Source organism: Camelus bactrianus, chromosome 7 (genome assembly GCF_048773025.1).
Source record: "Camelus bactrianus isolate YW-2024 breed Bactrian camel chromosome 7, ASM4877302v1, whole genome shotgun sequence".
Classification (NCBI taxonomy): domain Eukaryota; kingdom Metazoa; phylum Chordata; class Mammalia; order Artiodactyla; family Camelidae; genus Camelus; species Camelus bactrianus.
In genome coordinates this window covers 43,531,574-43,546,685 of record NC_133545.1, presented here as the reverse complement: position 1 = coordinate 43,546,685, position 15,112 = coordinate 43,531,574, and the positions used below count along the sequence as shown (strand labels likewise).

General features: G+C 34.7%; 1 protein-coding gene across 6 annotated transcripts in view; it reads right to left on the bottom strand.

The window, feature by feature from the left end:
- Positions 1–15,112, bottom strand: part of SKAP2 (src kinase associated phosphoprotein 2) — a 291,337-nt gene that overhangs the window by 135,189 nt on the left and 141,036 nt on the right. For all 6 annotated transcript variants that reach the window (XM_074367326.1, XM_045505658.2, XM_045505659.2 and 3 more), the window contains 2 exons: positions 5,489–5,594; positions 4,858–4,883 (listed from right to left, as the gene is read on the bottom strand). In XM_074367326.1, the coding sequence (XP_074223427.1) occupies positions 4,858–4,883; positions 5,489–5,594 (132 nt within the window). The remainder of the gene's footprint in view (positions 1–4,857; positions 4,884–5,488; positions 5,595–15,112) is intronic.

Sequence of the window (15,112 nt, the reverse complement as noted above, 5' to 3'; positions counted from 1 at the left end):
AAATGAGTCACCAACATATTGAAGATCTCTGGTTTTGTTTTTTGCTTTCTTTTAAATCTACTTTTTGGATTATATAGTAAAGTGAAACTGTCTTCAACTTACCCATTCTATTCTAAGAACTGCAGTTAATTTCAAATACTGGTTTTTTGGGGAAAAAATTACTGTGACACTTATTTTTATCTAAGGCAAAATAAATTAAGCACTGTTACTGGCCTCATTTCTTCTCTCTCTCCTTTTTAAGCTTCCCCTGAATTAACTCAGAAAGTAAAGAATAAAAATCTCTGTGGTAGCTGTACAGGGTTATTTCCTTTTTTTTTTTTTTTTTTTTTATTTTTTGGGGGGGTTACTTCCTTTTAAATTTTCATTAAGTTGAAAAAAACCCATCATTTTTCAAAATTGTTTTCTTCATTTTAGTGTTGTCCCAGTGATGATCCATGCCCCCCCCCCCATTATTTTTTTTTCAACGCAATAAAGAGCTGCTGATAATAAGGAGCTTTAATTGAACACAGGGGTCGCTGTTGAGTAGTGCAAAGCATTTTTTCTCCCAGGGGCTGAGTATTTGCAGCTATACCTGCAAAGACTTCGATAAATTAAAAGGAAAATGTTCAACTTGTGTCTATGTAATAGAAAACTGAACTCTGAAGCAACAATGAGCATCAGGTAAACGTACCCGATACAATTTACAGACATAATTGAAAGCATTACAGCCTAATCAGACATCTAAAAGAAAAGCATGCTCAAATGAAATGTCTACAGAATCATTAGTTGGCAGCCATTCTATTACACTCACACATAATGTCAGTGGTGCCTTGAGCCTGTGCCAATGACAACAGCATAAATTTTGCATCTCATTTCTGTGGCCATAAAATTAATGATCAGTTTAAAAATACTTCTTTGTAAAAGTTATTGCGCAAAGAAAAGACATGAATGTGTCCCTGTTATGTACTCACAAGGATAATTATGGGGTTGTTGCTCATTAATACTGTTTCTTGTTTCCCTAGAAAAGCATTTGATTTATCCCACAACTTTCAAAAGTTTAATTAACGATACAAAGTTAACAGTCTAAAAGACAATGATCCAAGACCTCTCGTCCTATAATTTCATTGGCAACTTAAGTAACACAGCAAAATCAAGGCTTAATCGTACCACAGCAGCATATTTCTTTGAAAAATACTTCAAAATTTATAATAGCTGGGTTCAAATCACTATTATCCTTTCTTTTTTATATGGCTCATGATCAATTAACATTTTCCTAGATGCCTGGAGATAAAGCCCAACAGCAACTGAACAGTCATGATTTCTACCACCAATGAAGACAAACCCTTCTACTGCTTTTTCATCAAATACAGTCTTTTTTAAAAAGCAATCAGGTAAATATTAAACTAAATAATATACCTAAAATTCAGATGATAACCATTCCCTCTTAAAGAGTATTAAAAAGCAAGTGTGGTGAGGGAAATTACTTGAGTGAAAAAAATTAATTTCTAATTTTCTACTCAGTTCACTTGTCGAAACTAATTTCTCAAGTAATAAAATACAGCTAAATAGACAGAATTAAGCATTTAACTTCTTAAGGGAATCTGTAGTTCTTAAAACTTTGAAAGATGTAGGTCACCACAAATAAGATTCTCTTCATAAGTCTTCTACCATAGAAGGGCTAATCTAAAGCATGCAAAGATAAGGCAGAGTTTTAAAAGCATGATACTGTTCTCAAGCACTACCTTTAAAATCTACTTCTACTACTACAGGAACCATAATCTCAAGCATGCTTAACACATTTGTACAAGGCCAGAGATGGGGGTGGGGATAGGGGAGCTGCAAGTTATTTGATCAGATTTCACTGGGAGCTAACTTTCAATAGAACATATATGTTAGGAAGGGTAAAGAAAAGGAAATTAAACAACATCCAAAAGTCTGACTTTTCTGCTGTTCTAAAGAATTCCATCAGAACAAACTAAAATGGGTCCTTCTCACCTAACAGCCCTGCCATTCAAAGAAGTAGTTTAGTCCATTAATGAACTTAATAATACCAATGAGGTCAAAGGAAATTGCTTCCTAAGTAAATCTATTCATATTTAACAATATCAATGGAGTCTTAAGAACAAAATCTATTAAACGACTTTTTTAATTAGAGGAAAAACATTTTAAAGGAGAAAATGAAAAGTTTTTAGTTATGACAACCAAAGGGAATTGAAAGCAATATTTTCACATTTTTTAAAGCTGTAGACACCAACACTTTGCAAATTTGAAAAATACTCTCTTGAAATATTTGCATGCCCTTCTTTTAATAATTTATGATTTCCTCAAAAATTATTTGAAAATGGAATTATAAATCAAGATTTACTAAATCCTCTTGATAAATGAAGTTGCATCTGAGAATAAATAATATTTATTGGACACCTACTATGTGTCATGCATAGGTTTCTTCATATTATCTCAATCACCCTAAAAAGAAAATAATAATACCTAAATCATCACTGGAGTAAAACAAGTCTAACATAAGGACAAGATACAACTACAAGTAAAAATTTTTTAATCATATACCTAATATATATTAGAAAATTCTATTTGAACTCAGTCAATAATAGACTTTACTCAATTAGTAATATATTTTCATCACAAAAATAATTATTTCAAGTCACATTGAAGAGAGCTACGACTTTGTTATGAGACAGAGAACAAATTCTAAAATAATCATAATTCTGTTGTAAAATAATTTTAAAGTGAGCATAATTCTAGTGTATGAAGACTGTATTTGGGAGTATAATTTATATTATCAGGCTATATTGCAACTAAGAATAAAAAACTAGAGTTGGATAATTATTCTGTCATGTACAACATTTGAAGGCTGTAAGAAAAGATGTGAGAGGAAAGGAAGGAAGGATGATAGATATCTGTGTACATTAGAGAAACTAGTAACTCACTTAATAGAAATGAATAAATGTGAATAGAGTTCATTTTACTTAAGAACTCTCTTCCAGGTCCTTTTTTCTCCCAAGAATGATATTAAAATGGTACTTAACTATCACATAAAAAATAAATAAATAAAATATGTAAAACAAATATGAGTATAAAGGTAAAAAAGAAGGAAAAAAGAGCCTCTGTTTACTTCATGGTGACCCCATGTTGACCTGAGAGAGAGAGAGAGTGAGAGAGAGAGAGAAAGAGGAAACAGCCAAAAGGAATTCTGCCCAGGTCTCCTTGGATGAAGATAATCCAAAAGCCCCAAGAAGAAAATGTAAGGGAAAAAAAAAAGCAGCACTATCAAAGTATACTTAGATGAACTTAATTTATTCAATGTAGAGATCTGATTATTAATAAATTTCTACTTCAAAAAATATGTATCTTGAATAACTGCTTAATCAACTATTATGCCTGTACTAACTTCCCTTTATTATTTCTAACAAACTATAGGAATAGTCTTTTTAGAACAAAGCTGAATTACACTTTGAGAATAGAATGGCAGAAAATGACTCAGCTTCTCATACTTCTCCAAGGTATACATCTAATTTATCCACACGCTTACTTTTGAGCAGGTATTCTTGGCGATTAGTTAACTCAATACAGCAGTACTGAACTATAAATGACTTATTCCGAGGAAAATGATTATGGGGAATCTCTGAATTCTGTGTTATTTGAACTCATATCCTAGGCTCACTTTTCAGTTTCTATCAAATACTATATAAACTTCCATTCACTTTAGAGACAAAGAATGTGTATCTCAGGAATGTAATTTTAATATCCAAACACCTGAACAAGTCCTAAACCAGAATACCAAAGGGAAAGTTCCCACCTAATCCTCGAAACATATACAATTCTATAATTCTCACTTCCTCCAGTCACAATGACCTTGATGAGTTAATGTGAAAAGAAACTGTGGTTTCCTTTTAACTGTTTGATTTTAGGTTTGTCTGGTTTATTGAAACTGTCATTACGCTCTCACTTACCAGTTGGCAGAGATATGAATTACTCTGTGGTATCTGCTAAGCTCAGTTAGAAGATGCCATACTGTTTCCCCCAAACAGAGAGCCTCGCTCCACATAGGTTAACTGACCTCATGTTGTGACCCTCATACCAGCAACCACAGGCTTCAGGTCATGACCTATGAATTAGCATCATGGAAGTAAGGGTCATACCGAGTTTTCCTTACAGAACTGAAAACATGGAATAGTAGAAACTTCCTACGCCTTTCTGGATTTGGTTTTCAGTGCACTAAGCAGGTGACTCTCAAATCTAAAAGAAGACAATCAGCTTACCAGCACTCTCACGTATTTCCAAAAAGTGAAACTAAATGCCCTTCTTTGAAAATGTCTGTGGAATACATGCATTCATATCAAAAGAATCACAAGAATAAAGACCAGCATTTGAAAAAGATTTTACTCATGTTCTCAAACACAGATTGATACTGTTTTTAAAACAATTAGCCTTTAGAAATATTACCTATGAGCACCCAGCCACAGGCCCTCCTGTTCCCATCACTAATATAAAATAATCTCTACAGGGTTCAATGGTGTTGGGTTGGTATCTCACCTCTGCCTTACCAAACCCTTCCATGTGTAACTGCAGGTATATATCTTTCTTAACAAACTACTGCCACAATGAACTCTAAGAAACATAAAACTTAAGAACGTTAAACACAGATTTCTGCATCAGAAGATTGTGCAGGGTAGATTTTGGATGTGCTTTTTAATTTTATTCTCAGCAGGGGGAGCTAGTACTCTCATCTTGAAAGTCTATGTACACAACATGGAAATTTAAATTTTGATTCCAATTATCAAATTTCAGTATGTGCTATATATCCCTATTGAAAATCCCTGCAAGGGAAAAAAATCATGTCTGACAAACTTGAAAATTTACCTTTGTCTTGAAATTCCTGAAGATAGCTGCAAAATAAAACAAGAACATTATATTTAAAATAAGGGTTGACAAATCAAAACAAGGTCTAATCAGTGGCAATAATTCAAATCCACTTTAAAATCTATAAGTATACATATAGAGAAAAAAAACTACTTCCTATCCTGAAATGACCTTTCAAAAGGCTTATGGATTTATAATGAAAATATTTTTAAAGACCTAATTTACAGCAGTAAAATCAGAATATATCCTTAATATCTACAACTTATATTGCATTTATTCACTTCAGTATCTGGAGGTATTTTCCATATTTATTTTAAAATTCTCAACCTACCTACATCTTACCATTTAAACCAAATATATCCTCAGATAGTCAAAATAAACGATTGGAATTTGCAAGAATGCTTAGAAAAATACATAATCAAGAGCCTTTACAAAAAGGGTATTATGATAAGTATGTCTGTTTTTAAAAACTATTATGGTAGAAATATAGTTTGTCCTTTAAAAATACTTAACACCAATTAAATTAGAACATAAAAATTTAATTCCACAATAACCAATCTTTCATTAAAATGTTAATTACAAAGTTTCTTCTAAGTAAAATATTAGTAATAAAAGGAAGTAGGTGACTTACATAGACTTTACATCTTTTATCTTCTTAATAAGGAAGTCTCTCTTTTCCTTTGCTTTCTTGGATAAATTTTCCCCTCTCAGTGTGTCTGCTACAAATGTTTCAACATCTAAATCATGAAATATAAGAAAAAGGATACAAATTATAGGAAAGAATCATTTTTTGTGAAGACAAATAGGATAATGATTGTTTCTACCCATAAGTGTTAATATCTGTACAATTTGTTACAGTTATTTATCAATCCAAAGCATAGCAGTTGAAGTATGTTTCAAATACTAAGTTGGACAAATCTGTTCACCACTTAGCTAATAAAATTTGTATGCTCTACTTATGCTTAGCACAGCAAATGCTATTTGGATGTCTGGCATCATTAAACCAGGAAGAAACCCACAAGTTTTAATAAACTATGGTGCCCCATAAACAAATTCATATATAAGCAGGCACAGAGCTTTTATGCATGAGTTACTATCATTTTATAGTATTCTGTAAGTTCCTGCATGAACAGGTCATTCACAATATTATATCAACATAAGCTAATGTCTCTGGCAAAGGCATGTCTTTATCAGCATAATCAATTTTTAGGTATATGCAATGCTTAATGCTTTAAAGGAAAAAGTTAATCCCTTTTTCTAGCCAAGATTCCCAAATCAAACCCTCCTCTTTCCTACCTGCCCCACCTACTCTGGCTGGCTATCCTCAAATAAAAAAGATAGTAAGTTGTGTGGTTTTGTGTGCTCTTGTTTCCTGCCTTGGTATTACTACCTGGAAAGATTTCTTTAAATAAAGGAAAAAGTGGCAAGAATAGATTCATCTACTGTTGAAAAATACAGTAACCAAGAGGTAAGATTTCCATGATCTCATATAACATTTTCACATAGTTTTTTTTTTTTAATTTAGTAAACTTCTAAATTACTCTGCTTTCTAATTCTCTCTAGCATACAATTCCATCAAATCCTTACTGGTTTGACTTTTTAATAGCCCCACTCTTATTATTCATGAAATAGTGTACAACTTTAAATTAATTTTATATTCAGAATTTCAATTTTCACTTTGAGATATCTAATATGGAGGATAACATTTAAAAAATTACAGTGGGTATAACTATAAACCATCCATATTTGAAACTGAAGAGATGTGTATATGTTTTACTTTCTTTTTATTTAACTAATTTATCTCCTAATTCACACTGATAAAAAGGTGGTATCTAAACATACAATAATATTAGATTTAATTAATTCAAAACACTATAACAAATAACCTTTGACTGTATTTACAATTAGTAATTTAAAACCTAGCATTTGAGATAGAATGTTGTAATTGATCTTAAATTCTTGATTACAAAAGTACCTTGATTCAATGAGCGAAGTTGATTAAACTGTTATTCTATACCATCATAATAAATGTGTAAAGGTGATTCTTTCAACATGACAAGTGAAAGAATTAAAATTTAATTCTTGAATAATTTTTAAGTAGCTTTCTAGTTTCAAGTCTATTAATCACTAATGTTAAAAGTAAGTATCAAAACAAAACAAAAGCAAAATGTCACAGCTTCTCTTTCCTTGAGCAGTCCATATTCTGAAGAGGGAGGCACAAGAGACATAATCCAGTACCAGTGCAAATTAGACCTAGACTTCTAAAGTGAGTTCAAAATAATGAAACTTTTTTTTTAAGTGCTCTTCTCTAAACTCTAAATTTTGTACCCACAGGAGCAAGCAGCCTCTGGACATTCAGATATTAGCTGAAATGGAAAGAGCTCACTGGCTTCTCTGAGATGGCTCCAATGACTCTGCTAAGGAAGTGGAATAAGGGAAGGAGTAGCACCTCTACTTATTCTCTCTTCCAACTGGACTCGATACTTGGGAGAATCACTGGCATAATGATTAGCAAATAGTTTGCTTAATGTTACTTCCACTCAGTGTTTGTCTTTAATTCCCTCATCCACACGAGTATTTAATTGCCTATTTTACATTTTCATTATACAATCCAAGTTTAAACAAACGGGATCTATTTTCTATCTCTGGAAGCAATAACAGAACAAATTACAACCCAAGAGTTTTTTCTTTAAAAAGTCTTTTCAGTTCGATAAAAACTCAAAAAACAAAAGGCTGTAATGCCCTAGACAGTGCTTCTTAACAGTTCCCCAAAATATTTTTCAATTATTGAACTATGCTATTTTATGAGGAAATACTTGTTCAAATAGTGTGAAACTGCAGCAAAAATCTGCATTGTTTGTTTTCTGAGGGGGAGAAGATTCAGAGATTAGGCAAGGCGGAAATTCTGTATTTTCAGAGCTGTCTTAATGTATTTATTCCAAAACTTATGCCAGAAAAGGAGTTTAAGGCAACCAAAAAGATTTAATAAACATTCATTTAAAAAATTATTTCACAAAGGAGATATGAAAAGCACAGAACCTGATTTGCTGTTTTTCTTTTTCTAGCAACTAAGAACTTTAAAGTGGAAGCGGCTCCTGCAGTAATCTTTAGTTTGGTGCCCACAGATTTGGGTGGTTTTCAAGTTTTTGAAATCTGGGTTATTTCTTAAAATCCACACTGTGCCCATTTATTTTAGAATCGAACGAAACCAGCCTCTCCCGGACACAGGAGACCCTCCGGGCGTGCCCGTGGCCCTCGCGGAGCCCCTGTGCGGAGCACGGACCCTGCTCCCCCCGCGCAAAGACGGAGCGGGCGCTGAAAAGTTGCGGGATTCACTGAGATGCTAGGGCTCCGCTGTCTGCAACACTCGGAGTGTTAAACCCCAGGGTTCCGACCTCGGAGCCGTGAGCAGGGAGCACTCGTTTGGGGCAGCGCTCTCGTCAAACAAATGGGACTGGATCTGCGGCTTTGTAGCTCAGAGCCAGGGTAATATTTCAAAAGCGAGCAATAAAAGTCCTGGGCGAATCAAGCGCTCCTCTGGCTGTTTGGAAAAGAGATTTGAAGCTTTTTATTGTGCTCTGAATAGCCCTGCAAACGGTAAGCTAGCGAGCGCTTTAGCCCTCTTCTACCTTCCTTCAGGGGTCGTGTCCCTCTGTTAATATGTAGATTTCACTGACTCCAGACTGTCTGTAATTCGGGCAACAGCCGTAATTCGTAATTTGATTACAAGAAAAGGTCAGCCTGCCTCCTCGCTGGCCTCTTGGCCTGGTGAGTTAGAATTCCTCTTTCTCAGAGGGATCGGCTCAACCGCATACTCACCGCGGGAGAGGAGAAGCTTAGGGACCCACCCCGCCACTTGGAGAAACTCAGTTCCGGGCGCCCCCTACGCACCAGGTCTAACCCCGACCGCTCCGCCCCCCCGTCACGTAGACCGCAGGTCAGCGCCGCCGGCATTTAACCCAAGAATTGGCCCCATCTCCATCCGCCTCTGCCCCCAAGTCATCACCAAGGAAAGTTACCCAGCGAATACGAATGCGGTGGTGATTTCTGTTCCTGTAAAACCTTAACACTGTCAAGAGTAAACCTTATCTCCGGGTAAAACTGTAAAGATCTAGGGGAGAGGACCGCTGAAAAGATCTGATTTACAACTGCTCTGTAGATAAATGTTAAGGTCTGAAAACAAAATTAAAAGATGACATCATGTCTTGGCTCAGCAATCCTCAGTTTCAGTTAGAAACCTCTCAATAGCCATCGCAACCCCTAAGAGGCAAATACTTAGCACACACCAAATAACCGAATGGTACTCCAATTTTCCTTTTTCCTTTTCCTGAACATATGAACCCCTCAGAAAAATCTACCACCCCATCAACCCCTAGAGCCCGAGAGGCTAGGACAGGTATCTAACACACACACACACACACACACACACACACACACACACACACACACACACACAGGCTAACAGCTTCCTACCAATTTTCATACTGATCATACGGTGAAATGTTGAAACCACACGAAGTTTTTTTTTTTAAAGCTTTTAAAGTCTTGCAAACAATAAACTGTCAGCTTATCCAACATGAATACACAGCATAGGTTCCTACTCCTCAAGAAAGCCAAGGTATGACCACTTGCACTCACCATCCTCCACCAGCAAACAGCCTGGAATATGACTTCCAGGCTGGAGGTTGTAAACAAGTCACAAAGGTAACAATATCTGATGTCTTCTGCCTAGTCCCCCAACCACCCAATACTTACCTGGGTTGGCAAGCAAGGGGCAAACACACACACACACACACACACACACACACCCTCTGTGATGGCTTGAATTGTGGAGGAGAGGGGGACAAGAATTAGACTGAATTCACTATCATATGCTGAGCCCCAGATCAATAAAATAAGTAAAATCAATCAAACCATACCCCAAATGGCTTTACTACTTAATTCCACATCTTTCTCTATGAATTGGGCCAGGTTTCACTTTGTATTCACTGAGGTGCTATCACTAAACTTAATGTGGTAAGGATCCCAGCCTAGAATTTAAGCTGGCATCCAAACAAAAAGATAAGCCTTTCTTCTCTGTTAAAGGAGGGTATGGTCTGATCAAACACCTTCTGGTGGAAACATAAAAAATCAGTTAAACTGGGCACATGTAGATCAATTAAGCCAAATGCCCAAATTTGGGAAATGGCTAATTAAAGTTATTGATTGCTCTAATAAATGTCTTTCTCTGGATTACCTAGCACTTTTACAGGTTATAGTTGAACTGTGGACTTTCTGAACATGGAAGAAGAGACATGAACAAGCACAGGAGTTCTCACAGTATGACAGGTAAAATACACCTGAGTCTTAGAATCCAATCATCTAACAAAATTTTCAAAACTGGCTTTGGAGGCTAAATGATTTATTTTGAAAAAGTGGACTGTCGAAGAACAGAGATGAACATCTTTCACCTCAAAAAGATGACTCTTGATAAATAGTACCTTATAATAATCACGATTTTTTTACCACACATTTTCACAGAAGCCACAGTGAATAAAGCATTAGTCTGAGATTTACACTATATTCACTATTAGGTAGCAACTATTATAATATGTTCACTATGTGATTGAAAAAGAAATGTAAACTCGGTGGAATGAAAAAGACAGACTTGGCTTTAATTGAAAAAGACAAACTAAGTGAATAATGAGTATATAAAAACTAGCCTATTCCACTTTTATCACCCATATATGACACTTAATCTTAAATTTATGAGAGATGACTGAACTGTGTTTCAAATCACCAGAGGCTTCTCCTACTCTGTTGTTTCTATCATCCTCCTAGTAATGCTTTAATGCTGATAACGTGGAGCTAAGCTCATTTAGAAAATTTGTATATACTTCTCGTTTTTTCAGTATATTTAGATTTTTTTTTAAAGAAAACCAGTGATAATTTGGATTGGGTAACTATAAAATTGTGCATACCAGCATACTGTCAAGAGCATTATTTAGTAATCTGAGATGAAAAATGTTTTCAAAGGAAAACTATGAAAACAATAAGCCAGCCAAAGATCCCCACCCAAGAAAAAGTAGGCTACTGTACACTTAACATAGGCAAATGATTTTCCTAACATCACATCTTAATTCGTCTATGTTATCTGACCCATACAAGAAATTATACATTTCTGGTCCACTGATTTACAAACATATATTCCTATTTCTAGAAGAGAAAAATCTTAGAGGTGTCACACACAGACTGATTTCATTGTAGGATCAAATGTTCTCATACCAACTTTAAATTCATTAGTCATTATTGCCAAAATGGGGCGGGCTTTCCTCCATAGGAAAATCCAGGTGCTAAAGAAGTAGGTGACTATTGGTGACTCAGTAGGTGGCACTCTTCCCTTTACATACTCAGCCAATGCCCCAGAAGGAAGTTATGGGACACTAGACATACCATAAATGATTCTCATAGGAAAAATAAAACCAAAATGTTGACCAAATTATAAATGGAACTTTGGAAAGGTGGAAATCAAACCATACTATTCTCAGCATTGAAAAAATCCTACCTCTATCTCAACTGAATTGCATTCTTTACCTAGTGCCCTTAATGGGATTATCAATTATGTGTAAAGGTTAAAAAAAAATGTCCTGGAAATCCCCAAAAGGGGAAAATACAATATTTATAATCAAGACTGCCATGTGAACAAAATCTCAGGGTCACTTTGCAGAAACCATATAGTGACTCTGTTTATTGTTCGTTTGGTTTGGTTTTGATTTTTCAGAGTACATACTGACAACCACCATTTTCTTCTTTCAACATTGGTTTGATTTTCTAACTTAATAAAAAAATACTAACATCTTCTTACAGCTTTCCTTTTCAAGTATGTTGCTCTAAAACAAATGAATGAGAATACCTGATGGCAAACCACTCCAGTATTCAAGGGAGATTAAACAAATCAAGGGGGGATGGGAACAATGATTCTAATTCCTCTCACCTTCTTGCCTGCCTGAAGGAAAAACTCACATAAATCAAGATTATTCTTGCTGTTATCCTACTCAAAATATTTGGATGTGGGAGAAGATTAAATGGACAAGATTTGGGATTATCTTTTGATTCTAATTATCCAAGCTAAACTTGTTCTTCTACTGTTGTGAAAAAAAACTAAAGGTTGCCTGTAGTGCATAGCGCAGTTCACAATTTGCTTTTAACAACAAAAATCTGGGGGGTGGGGGTATAGCTCAGTGGCAGAGCACGTGCTTAGCATGCATAAGGTCCTGGGTTCAATCCCCAATACCTCTATTTAAAAAAATGGTTCTTGAAAAACAACAGTAAAAATTTGTAAACCTTTTTCTATTAATGGAATAAACAAATAATTCAACACTTTTTATTAAAGTATGGGCTTTCAAAGATTTCGTATCCACAGAAATATAAATAACCAACAGTCAAACTGTACAGCCACTTTTTCAAGAGCATCATTAATGTGAGTTAAGAATGATAACCTCTATGGGTTTTGCATTTCTACAGATTTTTTTTTTAAAAAAAGAGAAGGAATCAGGAGAGGAAAACAAATATTGAAAAGGAAGCCTAAAATTCTATAATCAGAAGAAAAATAAGGAGAAAGAAAATAATAAATTGATAAGAATACATTTGAGCATCTACCTCTATGAAGCAGTTGAAATGTCAAACATTTAAAACATATGACATAGTGATTTGGATAAAGGGCACATGGAACACAAAGGGAAATGTCCAAACAACATTTTTCTCATAGACATTATCTTTTGACTTCATATTCTGTTTTTTTTTTTTTTTTTCTGAAAGCAAGGGATCTTAAACACCTAAAAAGTTTAGTTCCTCAACTTCTCTACCTTGGAATTCTAGAACAGTGCTATGTGCATTCTAAGAGTTAACTATTAACTACAACCACCACTGCCAGTATCTTTTTAGTTTCAAAGAAAGAACTAGGTCAGCCAGCAATATCTCAAAAATTCAAACCCCATACCAACTCTTCCTCTATAGTTTTTGCAATTTAAAGTCTAACCATGTCCTATTCCCCAAACACTTGAATAATGCAAATGATCATGCACAATCCAACAGAATTTTCTGGATTAAAAAATGTGGAAAAACTGCTGAAAGCATTCTTGAAACCGTCCCTACCTCAAAAAAAATTTTAATTACAGTCAATCATAAAATGTTAACAACTTTCTTTGAATGATTAGTTTAAGAAAACTGAAAACCAACGGTTCAGTTGTTTCATTTCTTTAAAATATATCTCATGTATATTTATATTTCCTCATAGCCATAATTCCTGAAAATATCCTCTGAAAATAAAGTATAAGCCAAATTTATAACCACCAAAATTCTAATGTTTTAATATTTGTTTTTAATACTTCGTGTGTTTTAATATGTGATCTGCTTTAATAACATGAAATATTAAAAATGTCAATAAGGTGATTTTTAAAATGCTGATTTCAGATATTATTACCTGACTTAAGAGAGGGCTAAAGATATAGGAAGTTAATAATGCCAGATAATTTAAATATTATGTAATTCTGAGCTTTCAAATAAATCACACAAATAAGGGCTATGTGAAATACTTGTCATATATGGGGATCAGAGAATAAAGCAACTCATAACCTATGTATCATACTCCGTAATGTATGACTATGGGTCCAAATAACACCTGTCTACTGTGGAGCTGTCAAGCTTTAAAAGCATGCACCCAGGGGTCTATACTTAACTTTGTTCTTTCATTTTTCAGTTTTCTTAGGTAGAATTGTTACAATTTGATTGCATGTATACAATATATTGCATGTAAATACATACATACAATATACTGCACATATATTTTTAGTTTACATGTATGTACTGATCATTGTTTCTAAGAAAGGTTTAGAGCTTTAGCTTTTTCAACTTATAGTTATCAAAGGAATAAAGCCAACTACAAAATAACAATCAACAGAATGCACTAATTCAATCGTAAAGGACAGTCAAATGTGCTTACATGCATTCAAGAAATCAATCATCTTAAGTTATAAATAATATATACTTAACTTACTAAGCTCAAAAATTCAGACCTGGAATATCCTGAAAATGGTGACATTTGTTTTTAGAGTTATGATAAACAGTTCTCTGACCTGGTAACTAAAATAATATTCTAAGCAAGGAATTCCAGCACTTTAACCACAAACAATGTAGGAAAACAAAATTAGCACTCATTTGAACTTGCATAGAATAGAATAAAAGCTGCAGTTCCTTCAACATTTCCTTTAGTAGTACCCATTAATGACAACAAGCATTTCTTAGAGTATAACACTATCCTACCACAAATGTATTCATCGTACTGCAGTCTTGTTCACACAAACATAAGTCTGCACTCATACACTACTGGCTTTATTTTCTTATCATATCTATGATGCTAACCACCAAAATAGTATAACAGCATATTAGATTTGGTCTCAAGAGTACTATAACAGTAACTTACTGCATAAAATGTCACATTTTAAATATTGCTTTTTAAGAGTTAAAATAAGCGACTTGTAACATAGGCATCTAAGAGAAACCCTTTTAATCCAGTTATTTGTGACCAAATATTGAAAGACACTTAAGAGACAACTGAACAAAAGCAAAACAATCAAAATTCAGCATCCAGAATTCTGATGTACACATGACAAAGTGAATAGCGGGAAGAATTCCAGAGCATCAGGATAGGTAAGATATGTGCTACACTAAAAAGATGTATTTTCTACCTTGGGCAGAAATATAATTTTTTATTGACCCTTTGTGAAAATACACATCTCCATATCTAGTACATTAATGAACTAGTAGTAGATTCACAGTAGCCTTGAAAAGTGAATCTTTAATTCCCAGGTTCCTGTAAATGGTCATTTAAAACTCGAAAAGGGGAAGATGAGGGTAGATGAGGGTGCAAAGATGCAGTACTGTAATTTCATCGTGTGACACAGGAAGTTGGACTTTAACACATCCTTCCTTTTTTGTTTTAATGTTACTCAGGCTGAAGACAAGTGGCCATTTGAGAGTCAGGCCCTCTTTGAAAGTCTCAAATATGATTGACTGAATGTTCAAGAAAAACGGGGGTTATAGATATGTCACATCCTTTGGTCCCATAACCCCTAACTCCTAACCCCTGTAGCTCAGGAACCTCTTTCCCCTCCATCGGCCAGGAGACCAGAGAACTAGTTCTTTGACTTTTCTCTCTCTCCCTCCCACCCCCCGCCACACGACGTCTTCCCGACGGAAACACAATTGCCCTGGACGC